This window comes from Bos mutus, chromosome 13 (genome assembly GCF_027580195.1).
Source record: "Bos mutus isolate GX-2022 chromosome 13, NWIPB_WYAK_1.1, whole genome shotgun sequence".
Taxonomy (NCBI): domain Eukaryota; kingdom Metazoa; phylum Chordata; class Mammalia; order Artiodactyla; family Bovidae; genus Bos; species Bos mutus.
In genome coordinates, this window is record NC_091629.1 from 71,255,445 (window position 1) to 71,275,024 (window position 19,580).

Below are 19,580 nucleotides of genomic sequence, written 5' to 3' on the forward strand. Positions count from 1 at the left end.
CTTTCGCTCCACTATCCACACCCCCCATATCCACACTCACACACCCCATTACACACATGCACACAAACCCACAAGCTCACACACACAAGCTTTACCCCTCCTTATTCTAAAACGCTGATGACAACGCTCTCCACACCCCTGAGCCTCATATCCAGGAGTGTCCTTCCTACCTGTCCAAGCTGCATTTGTCACCATTCCCTACTCAGATCCCTTTCTTCAGCCAGGCTGATCACTTTCCTTCTTTGGAGGCTGTGAACTCCTCCTGACTGCTCAGCACTCACTGCCTGCCACTCAGTAGGGGTCTGATAACTTTGTGTTGAACTGAATTCTGTGCAAATATTTTGACTCGGGCATTTTTATTTTTTTAAAAAACTTTTTATTTGGCTGCACTGGGTCTTAGCATGTGGAACCTTCTTTGCCACATGCAGGATCTTTAGTTGCAGCATGTGAGATCTAGTTCCCCGAGCAGGGATCGAACCCAGGCCTCCTGCATTGGGAGCTTGGAGTCTTAACCACTGGCCCACAAGGGCAGTCCCGGGAAGGGGTCATGTATTTTGCAATATACTCCTTCTTTCTTATGTACCAGGATGTCAAAATTGAAACTAAGTCAGTAGATATCAGACATCAAAAGTGAGTGTGAGGCTCCCTGAAGTTTTCAAGGTAATTAGTTAAGAACTAGTTTCCTGATTTTTGAGGCTCCTCCCCGTTTTCAGAGCATAAAAGTTGAGAAAGTAGAGGTGGAGGTGGAAGGGACTTGATGGGGTTTCTTTGTGGAGTAACTGCAGCCTGTGTGTCCCAGTCCCCTGGAGAATGGTACAACTATCTCCTTGACCTCAAACTTACAGAGTCGGGTCCAATGAGGAAATTCAGAGAGGGTGACATACATTTGCTGCAGAAAGCACACAAGTTCCAGGGTCCTGGGGCAGCAGTCAGAACAGAGGAGGGAGGTGGGTGGGGGTGTAACTCCACTCATGGATGGTGGGGTAAAGACACGGGAAAGAGGCTGATCTGGACCCATGTGAAGTCCTTCTCATCCAGGACTGCCTGGGAGAGAAGGGTCTCACTCGTCAAGGTTGGTGGTGAAGAGGTCTGGCAGAGAACCAGGACTTGGGTGGGGGTGGGGGCAGCCCGCTGGAGAAGGGGTCCGGCAGCAGCAGGAGCCAGTGGGGGCCTCAAGAGGCCTGGGCAAGCCCACAAGGTAGCCATGTGCGGCATCTGTTGGGCTTGCAGGCCGTGGGGCCAACTCATGACAGCAAAAGCTCCAGACACACGACCTCCTCCCTGTCCACACACCGTTCGCTGCCCCACCCCTGGCTGCAAGGAGATGAGCGCACGAGCCAGCCTGGCTTCATCTCCACTGGGAGGCTCCAGGAATCTCAGGCCTTGAGGGGACAGGCAGGGTGCTGGGGTCCTGTTCTTGACCAAAGATGGCAGTGTGGACTCATCTGGTAGGCTAGCCCTTCTGCAAGTCTGAGCACTAGTCTCAACGCACTGGCAGGGAGAAACTTTCACATCTAAGTAGAAGTTAAAAAACAATAGGTGACAGGAAAGTTTCATCTTGATTACATTCCAGAGTTATCTGAGCTCAGCGTGCTGGTTACACGCATGTTTCCTCAAATTCTTTTATGTCTGACTACCTGGTGCTTCAAACGTGGTCCCTGCATTTTCTTTGATCTGCCGTACTATCCAACACTTGCCTGGGGAGATACTTGCCGGGCTGGGTAGGGGGACTGGCTGGGGCCAGGCTCTCACACCATGCCATCCAGACTGTCTCACCCACTGCGGTGTGTACCCAGGGTACTGACTGTTCTGCTTTGGCTCCATGTTTATCATTCCTACAGGGAGGAGTCAGCCGACTGATCCACAAAATTTGCACATTCCAAGGAGTTAAATGTAACAAACAGTGCTGTTTTCAGAGGAGCACTGTAAATCTTATTTCAACGACATCTGCTGGACACTCAGTGAAGAACCATATGTGTGATTTTCAGAGTGTATTTTGTCAATTATTATTTTATTTACTTTATTATGTTTTCAAGCACACATTTCAAGCTTAGGAGATGTACAAAAAGATTATCTCTAATTATTAGGAACTCAGCAAGTATTATATGGGTGATATTAAACCAACAAATAAACCATCACAAAATTTAACTTTGAAATTATTAAAAGCTTGGGTTGAGGATCTTATCCATTGATCAGCCTGATGCCCAGGAAAAAAAAATCATGACATCTTCCAGGAAATCCATGAAAATAACTGTATTGTCAATGTCATATATGTGAAGAGTGGTTTAAAATAGACAGTTTTGACCTACCAAGGTCACGTGACTTTTCTGTACCTTTCTTTTTGGCCACATCATGCAGCTTCTAGAATCTTAGTGCCCTGACCACGGATTGAACCTGGGCCCTGGCAGTGAGAGCACCAAGTTCTAACCACTGGACCACCAGGGAATACTTGTTAACTGTTAAACTTCGTTGTAAAAGTATAAATCGAATGGATTATATTCAGAAGGGTTTTATTATGAAGAAATCTGAGTTTAAGTCTTAGAAGTGATCATAGGAACATAGTTGCCTATCAAAATAAATATCTTATGTATAAAGCAACTTTGAAAATTCAGGAACACAGGATCATAACGAGCCCTGCCACTACAATCAAAGTCAAAGAAGAAATGTATACAAGAATATAGAGAATGAGGAAGTTGGGGAAGAGATCTTAAGAAATAAGCTGCATATATAATTTTTTTTAAGTTTCAGGCATGCTGTAAATCTCCAGCTCAAATGAGCGGCTTTTCTCAAACTGTGGGTCGTGACTGTGGGGCACAGGACTAGTTTTGTGGGGCCTGACCTACACTGAACATCGACTGGATAGGCTTCCATAATAACGGCAAAGAATGGAGTATGCATCTAATACTGCTTCTACGCCAAACCCAATGCAAACTACGTATCATAAAGGAATTTAAACACCCACACGCGAACTGGGCAAACAGGCACCGACGGCAAAATTACGGAAGCCAAAAAGCACGGGGACAAGTGGCAAAGGATTTAGTAGATGCAAGCAAGCGGAGACGAGAGCAGCAATGGGGAACGCTGAGGAACCACGAGGTGCACAGCTACCCCTTCAAACATTCAGGCACGGAAACCGCCAGATACCTCAGTCCTCACGGAAGAGAGCGAGCTGAGCTAAGGGTGATGGGGAAAAGGTGCTCCAAATACCAATGGAGGCAACTCTCTGGGAGTCCAGCAGTTAGGCCTTGGCATGCTCACTGCAGAGTTCGATCCCTGGGTTAGGGAACTAAGACCCCATAAGCCACGCAGCACAGCCCCACCCCCCTCAAAAAGGCAAAAAAAAAGTGGTAAAGAAAACATGCAGATACAAATAGATCCCTGGATCCTTGCCGTCTCCAACCTGGTCCTCACTCAACAGAAGTCATGATGCTTCTCTGGAATAAAAACAGAGGGTCTCTAGACAGGGGCACCACACACAATGGGCTCAGGAACAACCAGAGATTAAGTGACCATATGGCTGTCCCCTCGTGTGACATACCTTCCCACTCAGCTCCCAGGGGCCCACATCAGACCTCCACTCAGTCAGGAGTCAGAGATTCCTCTCCAGGAAACCAGACCAAGAGCAAAGACCTTAAAACATTGACCCCAGGGGTTTTTCAAGTAACTGCCTACCAAGCACCTTACAGAAAAGGAACCTCTGAGTATACAAGCCCCATCCATTCATGCAGAGCTCCCAATCGTGCATTTTCATCCCTTTTCTCTTACTCGTGATACATGAGGTTCACTGGGCATTTAAGGAAAGCCTCTAATGTGCACAAACAGACCCAAATAAACAGAAGACAGCAACGTGGAAGATACAGTGGATTCTTGGATTCTTCAAAAACATAAAAAAAAAAAAAACTTTAGGGGTGATATTCCACTCAAACCAAAAATAAATGCTATTAAGAACATTTTCTTAAAACTGAAAAAAACTTGGAAATTAAAATACATAATGGCAGGCAGGAAAAAAATCAGTAAGACTGAAAGGTAAAGCTGAAGAAATCTTTCAAAAAGTAGAACAAAATAAGAGATTTTGGGAGAAAAAAGAAAACAAAGTGGAATGTCAGGAGAGGAGGTCCTGAAGGGTGGGAGGTCCACGGAGTGGGAAACACAGGAGCAGAGCGCTTATCAACTAAGTAAGGACATTTTTCTAGGACTGAAGAACGTAAGGTTTTGTTTGAAAAGGTTCAAGAGCGCCAAGGACAGAGAATGCAAACACAGCAAGGGAAATTTTCACGGACCACTGCGGGGCGGGAAACAGAGTTCTAAGAGCTTGAAGAGAAAAAGAAAAGTGTCACAACAACGTGGCCGCTAGGCCACAAAGCAATGCCTTTGAAACTCTGAGTGACCTCTGGCTACATGCTGTTAAACTATCAATGCTGGGAGAAGAGAATAAAAGCATTTTCAGACGCTTGAGATTTATCTCATCTTTACAGGGAAACTGCTCAAGGATGCGTGCCACCAAAGGGGGAACAAGTCAAGAAAGGGATGACACAGGGCTCAGGACATCTAACCTAAGAGGTAAAGAGACTCACTGAGATGGGGTATGCCCCACAAGAGGGCAGGCAGATGGAGCAGAGGAAGGGCTTCACAGCTGTCCCGACCTCAAAGTGGACACCATGCAAGTCAGCAGAACCATCGCCTTTATTAGCAGTGGATGGCTGAGCTCAAAGGCGGATGCTCCTAACAGGAACAACTTACAGAAGCTTCATGGCTTTTTAAATCAGTATCTTAGCAAGATCATTGCTTTCTAAAACCAAAAAAGCAGAAATAAAAAGCTGACTGAATCAGAGGAATTTATACACTCACACCTACCTATATACACAGATAGGCAGGAAAGTGCTGACAGAAGAGGCCTTTTTAGGGTAGGCGGGCTGCTGGAAAAGAGATGAGACGGACATTTTGCTATTCACACGTTCATTCTTTGACTTGTGCACCACAAATAGGACTTGTTCCAAAATGAAAAAAATACATTCCCCCATTTAAAAAAGGATGGAATGAAAAAATCCTGAGCATCATGCGTAGCAAGGAAGTAGCTTTGTTTGTTAAACAGGTAAAACTATGCCTAATGTACACACATTGAGTCAGTGTTCACCATACATGTGTCTAATGGATTGTGACAGAAAATGCTTCCTGTTGTGGGCCGCAAAGAAATCTGACAGTGCTAAATCGAGCACCTCTGCAACTAAAAAACTATCTTTCCTGCAATACCACGCTCACTGGGTCCTGGGCACTACTGTATCTAGGATGCGTGTGTGCCAGTGGGCGAGTGTGTGAATGGAACCAGAAAACAGCCAGCCTTGTGTCAGCGTTCCACGGGCACGGCCCGCTCGTGGCTACGAGGCATTCCTCCATAACGACAGTGTTTGGGTGAGCCTCTGGACAACTGAGAATCTGTGGCTTTCTAGGCATGTGGGCAACTATGAAAAACAATAAAGAATTATTTTAAAACAAACCCCCCTAAAAATTAATAAATTTAATTATTTAATAGGTCTATTCCAAGATTTCTTAATATCTTCTGTAACATTCCATTCAGAATGCAGAAAGCCAAAGTTCTTCCCTAAGGATGGGTGCAAATGGAAAGTAATAACACATTACAAGTAACGCAATTATGTCATTCCCCACCAGATCACTTTTGTTGAAGAACTGCTCACTTAGCAACTGAGGTGCCCACCTGTTGAGATCTGCTAGAGATCCCAGGAACTGGGAGCAATGAGCCTTCTCAGGCAGCATAATGAACGCAAGTGCTGGACTGTCTCGTGGGCGAACTGAAAGGACAAACCCTCAGCACCACACTCGCCCCCCCTGAGAAATCACACACACAACCATTTTCCTATCAACAGCCTTCAACTTAACAATTTAAAACATCTACACTGCAACTCAGGTCACATGGGCACCACACCTAGAAGAGTTTTACACAAACATTCCCTGTTCACAGGCGTTCAGTTTCAGAGCCACAACAATGCTCTTCACAGTCAAGGGCACAATCACATTTTAAAAAATTACAAGTGGGATGCGTAACAGGCACTTGCACAATGCCTGAGAACCCTTTCTTGGGAGAATACCTGAAGGAGCCATTCTATATATATCCAAACAATCGAACATTTTACATTAGTAGTTTCCTACACAAAAGTTAAAAAAGGTACCCCACCAAAAAACAACCCAGATCAGTATTTCTTTTTTCCTTAATTAACCTTTTTATTCCAGGTATGGTTGGCGAAATCATGAGACTTTCTAGCCTCCTGGTCTTGAGAGAAGTTTTTCAAGTTGCAGGATGCCTCACTTTGGACTTAAGAGTAAGCTCAAAGCAAACCCTGAAATGGGTATAGAAATTTGTGAAACAATGACAGTTTCCAAAAGTTCAAGTATTAAAATGGCACCCTGGAAATGGTTAAGAGTACAATCTACTCTTCCGTCAGTTTTCACCACATGGTGAAACTATCCGTCAGGAGACAACAGAGGAGGCACAGCACGATTAGGACGCGCCAAGGCGACCCCTTCTGATGTGCTCACAGGGCAACAGCCTGGGGCCACGCGGCCTGCACTCCGCACAGCGAGACTGGCCGGCCCCTCAACCCCGCCGCACTCCTGGGAAAAGACAGTGCAAGTACTTCCCTAAGAGGCGAGGAAGACTAACAGGAACCTACACACTCACTCTGGAAAGTTGGGAAAACGTTACGGAAAAGGAGCACTGTATGTTGAGTTTAACAGCTTTTTTACTGGAAGAATTTATTGGTCACATACACACCAGAGGAAAACTATCCCCTCCCCCCACAAAAAGGTAAGGCAGAAAAATTAGATTCATAAGAGAAGTATACATTCAAAGTAGGCAAAAATATGATGCATGTGTTTAAAACAGAAAAATATGAAAATAATTTCACTATGAAATGCTTTGATTGGCATGTAACTTGGTACTTACTTCATATCAACCAGAGCCAACTGCTCTAATAAATCTCTATTATATGTTTCAAAATAGCTATTTAAAAAAAAAAAAAATCTATTTTTAAGCCAAAACATAAAATCTGTATTTGTACATCCATGAACAAATCATCTTCCTTGGTATCTTCAGAGATCCAAGATGCTAACAGATTAATAAAATAAATTTTTTTTTTTTTAAATCTCAAGCCACAGATTAACAAATATACTTCTTCAAAGTTTCCTGGATGACACTACTAAAAGTTACTTGTATTAATGTACTCTGGATTTTCAGATATAAATACCAGTCAATGGTTGGTTGGCCATTACATGACAACTGTAATTATCCTTAGAACTGGGTCACAGTATAGAGAATGCTTTTTCTTAGCTGGAACCCTGTTATTTGACCCTAAAATTCGTAAGTATACCGTTTTCTGTGCTTTAAGTGGACACACTGACTTTGCAGTCTATGCTGTGTAAGAGGGCAGGTAACTCTAGCACAGAAGAAACGATATAATGCGGTGTGGGGGATGACTTCAGGGGCACCACCCCATTTTTATTTATCCAGACTGTTGCCTTCAGCCCTGCATTGAGGCCTCCTTGTATATCGGTTTCCAGCGTGTCACCAACCATCACACAGTCCCCAGGCTGTACCCCGAGGAGGTCACAAGAGTAATAAAATATGGAAGGGGCCGGTTTCTCCTCCTTCTGCTCTCCACCCACAACAATAGCGTCAAAATAGGACTGACAGGCACAAGCCTCAATCTTCTCCCTCTGGGTCTGTCGTTCTCCGTTTGTCAATAAGAGAAGGCGGACCTCCTTTCGAAGTTCAGTGAGCATGGCTTTGACCTCTTCGGCCAGCGTCATGTGCTGTAAACGTGTAGATTTCCACAGGAAATAACATTCTTCAGCTAATTTCCTATTGGCTGCACCGCCTTTGGTTTCCTGGATTGCTTCTTCCCAGTGTGAAGTCCTGAGGTCAGTAATGCACGTATTAGAAGGATGAAAGCATTCCTTGCTGAGTTTAACTTGAACTTTGTTGCAGATGATTTCAGCCTCTTCTTTGTAATGGTATTTTGATTGTAAGAGCTTTATCACCTAAATAAAGGAAAATAACTCCATCAACACACTTCATGTCTTCAATACCCATGTCCTCAGAAGCTGTGAGCCTATAAACCAAGAGCAAAGACAGATTCTAACTCCACTCCTGACTTGGGATGCTCCACACCATTTCCGGTGGGAATTTGTCTTACTATAAGAGCACCATGGGACTTCCCTGGTGGTCCAGTGGTTCAGAATCTGCCTGTCAATGCAGGGGACAGGGGTTCAATCCCTGGTCCAGGATCTAAGATCCCACACGCCGTGGGGCAACAAGGCCCACGTGCTCCACAATGGGAAGCCCGTGCGCCACACCTGGAGAGTAGCCCCCACTCTCCGACCTAGCGAAAGCCCGCTCACAGCAACGAAGACCCACACAGCCAAAAATAAGTAATTAAAAGTTCAAAACACAAACAAACAAACAAAACACCAGAGTGAAGATTTCTCAACATTTCCAGACAATTCATTCACACACACACACACACACACACACACACACACACACTCCCTCCCCGCCCCCCGACTCCTCCTAAGGAGATTCTTTACATACAGCTATAAAAATCCCTCATTTGTCAGTTTAAGTATGTCACCCTTTATTCTGCTCATGAAGACATGAAAATAAAACTGCGCTTATATTTAGTGAAATATATAGAATTTCTAACAACCAATATTTAGACTCTTCCCAGATATGAGGCTAGTTCACCTAACCTCTCCTCATCTATATCTATTTTATCTTTTGAAGGCCTAGTTTAGTTAACCACCATATAATAGGGGACCCAATTCTGTACTTTTAAAAACATATGTGTGTAGTTCCCATGGAATCAAGCACGTTCTGTGATTTCAGCAGTCTAATGACAGTGGTTCTTCCTAACTTACTTTTCTTTTTTTTTATTATTTTATTTTTTAACTTTACAATATTGTATTGGTTTTGCCATATATCAAAATGACTAACTTACTTTTCCAGATAAAAAACTTCAAGTAGTTCTGAGTCTCCCTCTTTGTCACACTGGTTCTGAATCCTTTATCATAATCCCTCTTAGGATCCCACAGCTCTTTACCTTGGCTTTTCATTATATGAGGTTCTTACCATGTGGCCTGTTTGCTAACATTTTCTAAGACTCCGATGTGGCAAGCATTATGCTCAAAGCTCACATATGCTATTTCTAATCTCTTCTACAACTCCCCGAGGGAGCTTCCTTCTTGAGACGAGAGAAAGGAAGTTTAGAACTGATAAAGAACTTGCCCCAGCTGAGCCTGAAGCCCATACTTGCCTACCTCCACAGGCCACATGTGTACCTTCATACTATGTATTCAGTGCTAGAGACTGGTCCCCTTGTTCTCATGACATTATCTGATAAGGACAATAATCATCACAAACACTGGGTTGAGTGCCCTGAGAGTCACATGAAAAACTGGAACTCAACGGTAAGAAGCAATCCCAGAGTTGTTGGGTAAGGCAGGCAGAGGAAGAAACATTTAAACCAAGGCATTCCCAAGCCCAAAGGTGGGGATGGGAGGAGGATAAGAGCATTCTAGAAAGAAGGAACAGCACAAAGACCCAGTACTTGGGATTTTGTGAGCTGGGCAAGCTGGAAGCTGAGTTCGGCCGCAGTGGAGACCATGTGAGGGAGGGTGCCAGGTGAGGCTGGAACGGCGTTGCCAGATGCACTGGCACACCTCACGCCCACAGGTGCCACTGGCCTCCTCCACAAGGGCCTGGGCTTCTCGGCCCAAGAGCCGCATCTCTCCACACGGGCACCGGTGCACATGGGCTGGAGCCAGAGGACAGCCCGAGGAGTAGGTCTCAACCAGTAAAAAGCAGAAATTAGTGGGTAGATATCACAGCTTCCTTGCCCCTTCGGAGGGAGAGTGGAATATGTCTGCATGTGTCTCCCAGAGTCCCAAGCCGTGCGCACTGTTACCTGCTCCTCAGCAGGGTTCGTATTAGATTCTTCCCCTTTCCCGTCTGACTCCGCCATTCCCTGCAGCGCTTCCTAAGATCACTTGCCAAGTGAGTTACTTGCACTTGGGAGTGTAAATAATTCAATTACTTGATGTACTGGAGACTTCTGGGGAAAGTCGATCAGCCACGGCACTTCTAGATCTTTGAGGATGAGCGCAATACACATGATTGGGGCTAAAATCTTCTTGTTGTCGAAGCAAAGCAGTCAAACAAGTGTTCCCTAAACTCTACAAGGAATAAATGATCTGCTATTCACGCCAGACACTCAGTTCACCTGCTGAAAAGGGGAAAGAGCTGAGTAGACCCCTTCTTCCTGTAATAGCTAAGAAAAGCCTTACTAGTCCAAAGAAAATATACCAACCCTAAGAATTTTAGGTAAAGGCAAAACACTGAAATGTTTTGCTTTATAAAGTTAAATTTCAATGAACCAATCAAGCCTTTTCAGTCACCATCTTGTCTAGCAATGTCAAGTGACTTCCTCCAGTGCTATGAGGGTCACTATAGTTTCAGCAATGCTACTGCTATACAATAAAAGGACACAGGCCTCGAGGACTCCACAGTACTCCTGATTCAACAGGAACTGGCTCACTGTTCATTGGGTTAGAGCCCCCAATAAAGATCCAGTTTCCTGTAAACTGTAATTGGCAATTCATTAAATACATTCCTGGGATGTGAAAAAGCCAATCCGCTCACCTTAAAGGGAGATTCTTGCAGAGGCATGGCGTATGGATCCCAAGTTTCAAAACTGCTTCCCATTATATTCCCTGATTTAACTTTGCCACAATGACTAATTACATATTCATCTGGAATAACCAGTGGTATTTAAACAGTATTAGCATCTTTGGGGGAAAAAGTTTATCAGTCATTTACATATTATTATTAGTTCAAACAGAAATAACATCTAAAGTGAATTAGTCCACATTATTGGTGCAAACTCACCAAACATCTGCACTGAGAAAAGGGAAGTTTTAATTGAACTCGACAGAGATGAAGAAAAAAGATCTCTAATTTGGAGGCATGACGACATCTTGTGTAAGGGCCTACAGTCTGTGTAAGGGCATCTTGGGCAGGCCTGAGGAGGGTTCTGCGGAGAATGAGGCCTCTAGACACCTACAGGCCCGAAGAAGGGAGAGATGGGAGAGCAACATAAACTCAAACTCCATCTCCTTCCAGACTCTATTTCAGGTTATATCCCAACACATATAGAAAGCAAACACTGCCCTACCTCCTGCTTTCCAGACCCAGAATTAAAGTTACCACCATGAGTACTAATGTGTGTGTTTAAGTTGCTTCAGTCGTGCCCGACTCTTTGCAACCCTATAGACTGTAGCCTGCCAGGCTCCTCTGTCCATGGGATTCTCTAAGCAAGAGAAATACCAGAGTCGGTTGCCATTTTCACTCCAGGGAGTACTCATGTTTAGATATGATTTTAAAAGACTTTTTTGAGGCCTACTGTGGGAGCCATATAACACATATGATTAAGATATGAAGTGGCTGAATTCTAAATAAAACTAACTTACAAATACATGCTCACAAAACATGATGGCTGCATACAGACTAACCAAGTCAACCAGTTTTCCTGTTATTTTTAGTTCAAGACTTTGTTCAAATATCATGTACTCCATGTGGCCTAACCTCACCAACCTATTTTGAAACTGCAATTCTCTCTCCCTCCACCTAACACATTTGTAAATAAAAGCACATTTATTATGTTTCCTGTCATTCCCATTGGAAAGTAAACTCAAAAATGCAGGAATATTTTTTGCTTTGTTCTCTGAGAAACCCCAATTTTCTGGAGGCTTCCGCTTGAGTTGTTGCTTAGTTGCTAAGTTCAATCTGACTCTTTTGCAACACCATGGACTGTGAGGCTCTTCAGGCTCCTCTGTCCATGGATTTCTGCTTGAGTGGTGACACTGAAATACAGGCCTGAAGTGGGTGGAAAAAAAGTAGCTTTCCCAGATGACTAAAAAAAACAGTAATAAAGCTGATGGCCAATATTTTGTAATAACTGTAAATGGAAAGTAACCTTTAAAACCTGTATAAAAAATTTTAAGAAGAGGTTGGAAAAAGAAAAAATATTAGAGCTGATATTTAGTCAGTATGAGCTTCGCTGGTGGCTCAGACGGTAAAGAATTCACCTGTAATGCAGGAGACCAAGGTTCCATTCCTGGGTCATCCCTTGGAGAAGGGAACGGCAACCCACTTTGGTATTCTTGCCTGGAGAATCTCATGGACAGAGGAGCCTGGTGGGCTACAGTTTATGGGTCTCAAAGAGTTGGACAGAACTGAGTGACTAACACACACACACACAGTCAGGACATGATTCCTTCTCCTCAAGCCCAAGGCAATGGCATTGCTGGACTTCCCCCTCCTCCTTTCATAAGGCATTCAGAGTGACTCAGAACGCTGGCATGTTTCTTTTAACTAGGCCAACATCTGTGGCTGTTGTATTCTTATGGGATAAAGCGATCCTAGATCCCTGTATAGTTAATCCTTGTATAGTTAATAGCATTTCACAGGATGTTTACAAAGGAAACAGAAAGAGAAACAAGTCTGGAAAAATGAACTTTTATCCATCCATTCAACATTCATTCAACATTTACCATGTGTCAAACAAGATGAATATGACAGCTTGTCTCCTCTTTAGAAGCTCATTACTGGGACTTCCCTGGCAGTCCAATGGTTAAGAAAGCGAGTTTCCAATGCAAGGGTCAAGTGTCCAATTCCTGGTCAGGGAACTAAGATCTTATAAGCCTCACAGTGAGCCGCCCCGCTCCCCACTAAAAAAGGAAACTCAGTATTTAGTCGTGGACATCTGAGTTGCAAAATTAATTGTAGTATCCTTTGACAAGAACATTAAAAGACATATGAACAAAATACAGAGCTGGTATAAGGGAGGGTGTAAAGACCAAGGAGAAATACAATCTGACTTTCGTTTTTAAAATTTCGCTGTGGTAGGAATGTGGAGGATGAAGAGGACACAGTAAGCCTGGAATCAAGATCACAGCAACAGTCTAGACAAGCAACAAGTCCAGCTTTAACTAAGACAAGGGCATCGGGAATATGCAGGAGGGCACAGACTTAGAGACAGAGTGGACAGTAGTACAATTCTGGAACACTGGACTCCATGTACTTCTCATACATTACATTAAACCTAGCAGATAGGGTTTCTGAGAACTAATACCACTACTCAAAATACCACTATTGAAAGATCTGAGGGTTAGAGGGGTTAAATAACTTGTCTGGGTGCTTTCAGCTAGGTATGGAGGAAAACTGTGATTCAAACTCAACTGTCTCATTTTATGTATTTATTTATTTATATTTATTTTTTGGACAAGCCACATGGCTTGTGGGATCCTAGTTCCCTGCCCAGGGATTGAGCCCCCAACCCTTGGCTGAAAGCACAGAGTCCTAACCACTAGGTTGCCAGGGAATTCCCTCAACTGCCTGATTTTTAAAGCCTACACTCTTGGCCTATAGCAAGAATTGGACTAAAACAAGGATTTAATTACAACACATTGGACTTGGCCTGCCGAGAAAACACAGGTAAATATGTACAGTCTGCAGGGAGATACTGGAGGCAATGTATCAGGGGATGGTCACGATCAAAGGCGTGAAGATGGAAAGGTCAATCAATACTGTGTAATGCCTCAGTAAAGTTATTAAAATAGCCTTAAAATGTCCAGGATTCTATCAGTTTAGGAGGTGCCTAATGATTGCTTTTTTTTTTTACTTAAAAAATGGACATTGCTTTGTTTTTTGCAAAAACTGTATAAAAAATTGTTAACATTTTTCCAATGCATATTTTGGAGAATCACTCTGCTAAACTATTATACACATTAACTCAATTAATTCCCAAAAGTAGTCTTTTGAAGTTGGCCCTAGTGTTGTACTGTAACACAGATGAGAAACTCAGGCTCTGCATTGAATTATCTGCCCCAGATCTCAGAGCAAACTGTGGCGCCAAGATGATTAAAGATTGATTACACTCTTATGGAGAATAAGAGAATATTAAATAAAGACATCTTTATTGGAAAAAAAAAAAAATAAACAAGAGTACTGGACAGATCCGAAAACGCACCAGGAGTGTAATGCACCAAGAAAGGACGAAGAAGCTGAAGATCCGGGGAGATACAACTTAACAAAGCATGAAGTGGGCGGGGCACGAAGGGTTGGAAGGACCAGGTTCCGAAAGTGGGCTTTTCAGATACGGTAATCCTTCGTTTATTTCCCTTAAAGCTGAATGCAGAAAAACCCAAGCAAGGGTGGCTTCGGGTCTTGAAAGGAATGGGAAAAGGCTGAAAGAGCATCAGTGGGTACGGGAAGCGGAGGGTGCCGCTTCTGAGCAAGACCTCGTGAAAGTAAACGTGCTGAGGGTTACACTCACCGCGGGGACACCTGAGTGAAGCGCTCATGCTCCAAGGTCCAGCGCACACAGCACCGGGGGTCCACACTCCCGCAGCCAGGCCGGGAGAGCTGGGTGCGCGCGCGTATCGGCAGCTCCAAACCCGCCCCGACAGGAAGCCAGGCGCCCCGCGCGCGGCAGCCGCTCGGCGCGGCGGCAACCCTGCCCTCGTGGCAGTTCAGCGACACCCTTCCGGAAGCCCGCGCGCCGCGAGCGCCGTCCGCTCGCAGACGCCCCTCGCCCTCCGCGCGGGGCGGCCGGCACACTGGGCCTCCGGGGTGAGGGGCCCCGACGCCCAAGGGGGAGACGGGGCAGTGCCAGGGGCCCGAGGGGAGAGGGCGCGGGGCGCAGAGCTCGCCGAAGGGAAACGGGAGACAGGACGTTACCTCCAACATGCCCTTCCGACTCGCTCCGGCCGTGTCGATGAGCGTGTTGTCCAGGTCGAAGAAGACCGCCCGCACTCGGCTCAGCCCCATACCCCCGCCGCCAGCGCGACGCGCAAACTAGCCGCCGCCGCCACAGCCGCTGCCACCGCGCGCGCATGCGCGAACCTGGCCCGCGGACGGGGATGGCGAGGGCGGAGCCGAGAGGCACCCCGAACCTTCCGCACCGGCGTTGAGCTCCCGCGAGAGGTCTGCAGACCTGAACCCTCCGGAACGCTGAGGTCCCGCGAGACCCCGGCATCGCGCACCTCAGGACTCCTCACCGTGCTATGGCTCTTCTGAGTGGGGCGTGTGTGGGGTGGTCGGGGGCGCCGATCGCTCCTTTGTGCATGTTTCTGCTTAACTTGGAGAACTATCAGAAACCTCAGAGATGCAGAACACCACCTTTATGGCAGAATGCTAAGAGGAACTGAAGAGCCTCTTGATGAAAGTGAAAGAGGAGAGTGAAAAAGTTGGCTTAAAACTCAACATTCAGAAAACTAAGATCATGGCATCCGGTCCCATCACCGCATGGCAAATAGATGGGGAAGCAATGGAAACAGTGAGAGACTTTCTTTTCTTGGGCTCCAAAATCACTGCAGATGATGACTGCAGCCATGAAATTAAAAGACGCTTACTCCTTGGAAGAAAAGTTGTGACCAACTTAGACGGCATATTAAAAAGCAGAGACATTGCTTTCCCAACAAAGGTCCATCTAGTCAAGGCTATGGTTTTTCCAGTACTCATGTATGGATGTGAGACAATTGTAGACAATTTTAGATCTGATTGGAAAGAGTGATACTTATCTCTAAGGAGACATATTTTGTAGGGGAAAACCAAAATTTTTTCCCTCTGTGTGAAGAGCCCTAAAGTACAAACATGCATATAGTTGAAGATCAAGAACTACTTCTTGGATGAATGGAGGAGCATTTGACTTTTTTTTAGCTCACTTTATGAGAATGAGGATTTGGAAATATTGTTACCATAGAAACAGGACTCCCTAGGATGAGAACATGATGTGAGGCCATAATCTTAGGCACTGTGATATGTGATCTCTTATTCCAGTATGAAACAGGGATTCTAAAAAGGAAGGCAAAAATTTGTCTTTTGAAGACAATGGAAATTAATCAGTGTGCAAAATGCAATGTGCCACGTGGTTAAACAAAACAATGGGAGTGTGATCCTAGGCAAGTTAGGTAATAAACAATCTCAATTCAGTTCAGTCGCTCAGTCATGTCCAACTCTTTGCAACCCCATGAATCGCAGCACGCCAGGCCTCCCTGTCCATCACCAACTCCCAGAATTCACTCAGACTCATGTCCATTCAGTCAGTGATGCCATCCAGCCATCTCATCCTCTGTCATCCCCTTCTCCTCCTGCCCCTAGTCCCTCCCAGCATCAGAGTCTTTTCCAATGAGTCAACTCTTTGCATGAGGTGGCCAAAGTACTGGAGTTTCAGCTTTAGTATCATTCCTGCCAAAGAAATCCCACGGCTGATCTCCTTCAGAATGCACTGGTTGGATCTCCTTGCAGTCCAAGGGACTCTCAAAAGTCTTCTCCAACACCACAGTTCAAAAGCATCAATTCTTCAGCGCTCAACTTTCTTCACAGTCCAACTCTCACATCCATACACGACCACTGGAAAAACCATAGCCTTGACTAGACAGACCTTTGTTGGCAAAGTAATGTCTCTGCTTTTTAATATGCTATCTAGGTTGGTCATAACTTTTCTTCCAAGGAGTAAGCCTCTTTTAATTTCATGGCTGCAATCACCATCTGCAGTGATTTTGGAGCCCCAAAAAATAAAGTCTGACACTGTTCCACTGTTTCCCCATCTATTTCCCATGAAGTGATGGGACAAGATGCCATGATCTTCGTTTTCTGAATGTTGAGCTTTAAGCCAACTTTTTCACTCTCCACTTTCACTTTCATCAAGAGGCTTTTTAGTTCCTCTTCACTTTCTGCCATAAGGGTGGTGTCATCTGCATATCTGAGGCTATTGATATTTCTCCCAGCAATCTTGATTCCAGCTTGTGCTTCATCCAGCCCAGCGTTTCTCATGATGTACTCTGCATACAAGTTAAATAAGCAGGGTGACAATATACAGTCTTGACATACACCTTTTCCTATTTGGAACCAGTCAGTTGTTCCATGTCCAGTTCTAACTGTTGCTTCCTGACCTGCATATAGGTTTCTCAAGAGGCAGGTCAGGTGATCTGGTATTCCCATCTCTTTCAGAATTTACCAAAATTTATTGTGATCCACACAGTCAAAGGCTTTGGCATAGTCAATAAAGCAGAAATAGATGTTTTTCTGGAACTCTCTTGCTTTTTCCATGATCCAGTGGATGCTGGCAATTTGATCTCTGGTTCCTTGCCTTTTCTAAAACCAGCTTGAACATCTGGAAGTTCACGGTTCACGTATTGCTGAAGCCTGGCTTGGAGAATTTTGAGCATTACTTTACTAGCGTGTGAGATGAGTGCAACTGTGCAGTAGTTTGAGCGTTCTTTGGCATTGCCTTTGTTTGGGATTGGAATGAAAACTGACCTTTTCCAGTCCTGTGGCTACTGCTGAGTTTTCCAAATTTGGTGGCATATTGAGTGCAGCACTTTCACAGCATCATCTTTCAGGATTTGGAATAGCTCAACTGGAATTCCATAAACAATCTACTGATCTCTAAATAGCATTATGGCTAAATAAAGCTATTCAAAAGAATAAGGTAAACCTATATACAGTCACATGTTATGATCCTTTGATGTATTTGGTGAAAAATATAATCTGCATACAGAGATTTTTTTTTTTTTTTCTTTTTGCTCAGTCCTGTCTGACTCTTTGCCACCACATGGACTATACAGTCCAGGGAATTCTTCAGGCCAGAATACCGGACTGGGTAGCCTTTCCCTTTGCCAGGGGATTTTCCCAACCCAGGGCTTGAATCTGGGTTTGATACATACACAGATAGTACAATAATATGAAAAAGATACCCTTGCATATATCTGGACCTGCTTGCAAATGCAAAGAAAATGGTAAGGATAAACTCCCACTTTTTAACACTTCCATTAAGAAGAGGAACGTGAAGAAAAAAAAAAGAAGAGGAACATGATAGAAGGAAGTTTGGGTTCTTCTATTCCCACTTTTATTTTATGCATTTACTTTGAAATTTTTACAAGGAGAACGTGTCTGTAAAGAATAACTAAATGATGTGTACCAGTTCACCAAATGCTTACCTGAGAACCATGCTTCTGGATGATCCCCTCAAAGGTAAAACCTGCCACTTAGAACACAGGGAAAATCTGTGCCTTTTGTGTGCGGGTGTGTGTGTGAGTGTCTCTGTCTGTGAACAAGCCAGATTCTCCCAGTTAATTCTGAGTCATGTAAGCACTCATTTCATTTGCCTTTAAGAAGTGCTTCTTGTACTAACTAAATCCTGAGAAGGTGGGTGCCAGAGACAAATTTGGGGCTAGTTAAACCATGGCATGTGGTCCCATCACTTTATGGCAAATAAATGGGGAAACAATGGAAAAGAGAGACTTTCCTTTTCTTGGGCTCCAAAATCACTGCAGATGGTGACTGCAGCCATGAAACTAAAAGACACTTGCTCCTTGGAAGAAAAGCTATGACCAACCTAGAGAGCATATTAAGAAGCAGAGACATTACTTTGCCAACAAAGGTCTGTCCAGTCAAAGCTATGGTTTTTCCAGTAGTCATGTATGGATGTGAGAGTTGGAGTAAAAAGAGAGCTGACTGCTGAAGAACTGATGCTTTTGAACTGTGGTGTTGGAGAAGACTTGAGAGTCCCTTGAACTGCAAGGAGATCCAACCAGTCCATTCTAAAGGAAATCAGTCCTGAATATTCATTGGGAGGGCTGATGCTGAGGCTGAAACTCCAATACTTCGCCACCTGATGCAAAGAACTGACTTATTGGAAAAGACCCTGAGGCTGGGAAAGATTGAAGGTGGGAGGAGAAGGGGACAACAGAGGATGAGATGGTTGGAAGGCATCACTACTTCATGGACATGAGTTTCAGCAAGCTCAGGGAGGTGGTGAAGGACAGGGAGGCCTGGCATGCTGCAGTCCATGGGTTCGCAAAGAGTCAGACATGACTGAGTAATTGACCTGAACTGAACTGAGGCCACCATGTGACTGCCACAGACTCTCTAGCATTCAGGTGTGAGCAGCCCGGGTTCAAAGACTCGCTTGGAACTTCTCCAGGAAACCATTGGGTGCTGGAGACGGGCGCTCTGTCCAACAGCTCTTTTCTGATCTTCTGTGCTGTATGGGAACCTGGTCTTTATTCCTGGAAATGAGCCTTAATCCCTCAAGTTTGCACCAGAGGTTCAGCGCGAGGCGGGATAAGAGCCTGTGTCCAGTCCCGGGGGCCCAGGTTGGAGTCCGGACCTGACCTGGGGAGAGAGATCTGTCTCTCCACAGGGCCTGGCCTAGAGCCTGAGCCGCCCTTGGCCTCGGGTCAAGACAAGGAACCGAGCTTGGCTGGGTGGCGGGACAGAACACAGAGCCCCTTCCTGAGTTGCGGTCGAGACTCCACTACTTCCACCAGTATCACAGACAGAACCAAATGGCCCAGCGGCCCCACTGCCACACTGACTGCCTGGAGCCACCACTGTCTTGGGCCTTCAGTTGGGCTGCAAGGTGGGCTCGCACCCCTGGCTCTTCCTGCTGCTGTCCATGGTGTTAATGGCTGTCCTCAGCACTGGCCTGATTTACCTGCCCCAGGAT

The 19,580-nt window shown here is 44.9% G+C and overlaps 1 protein-coding gene across 1 annotated transcript; it reads right to left on the bottom strand.

The window, feature by feature from the left end:
* Window positions 1-1,537: 1,537 nt before the first annotated feature.
* NANP (N-acetylneuraminic acid phosphatase) lies at window positions 1,538-14,991 on the bottom strand. Its single transcript, XM_005909622.2, has 2 exons — window positions 14,807-14,991; window positions 1,538-8,052 (listed from the first exon to the last, which is right to left on the bottom strand). Exons 1-2 carry the CDS (start codon window positions 14,894-14,896, stop codon window positions 7,396-7,398), a joined length of 747 nt encoding a protein of 248 aa, XP_005909684.1. The 5' UTR covers window positions 14,897-14,991; the 3' UTR covers window positions 1,538-7,395.
* Between the last annotated feature and the right edge of the window lie 4,589 nt (window positions 14,992-19,580).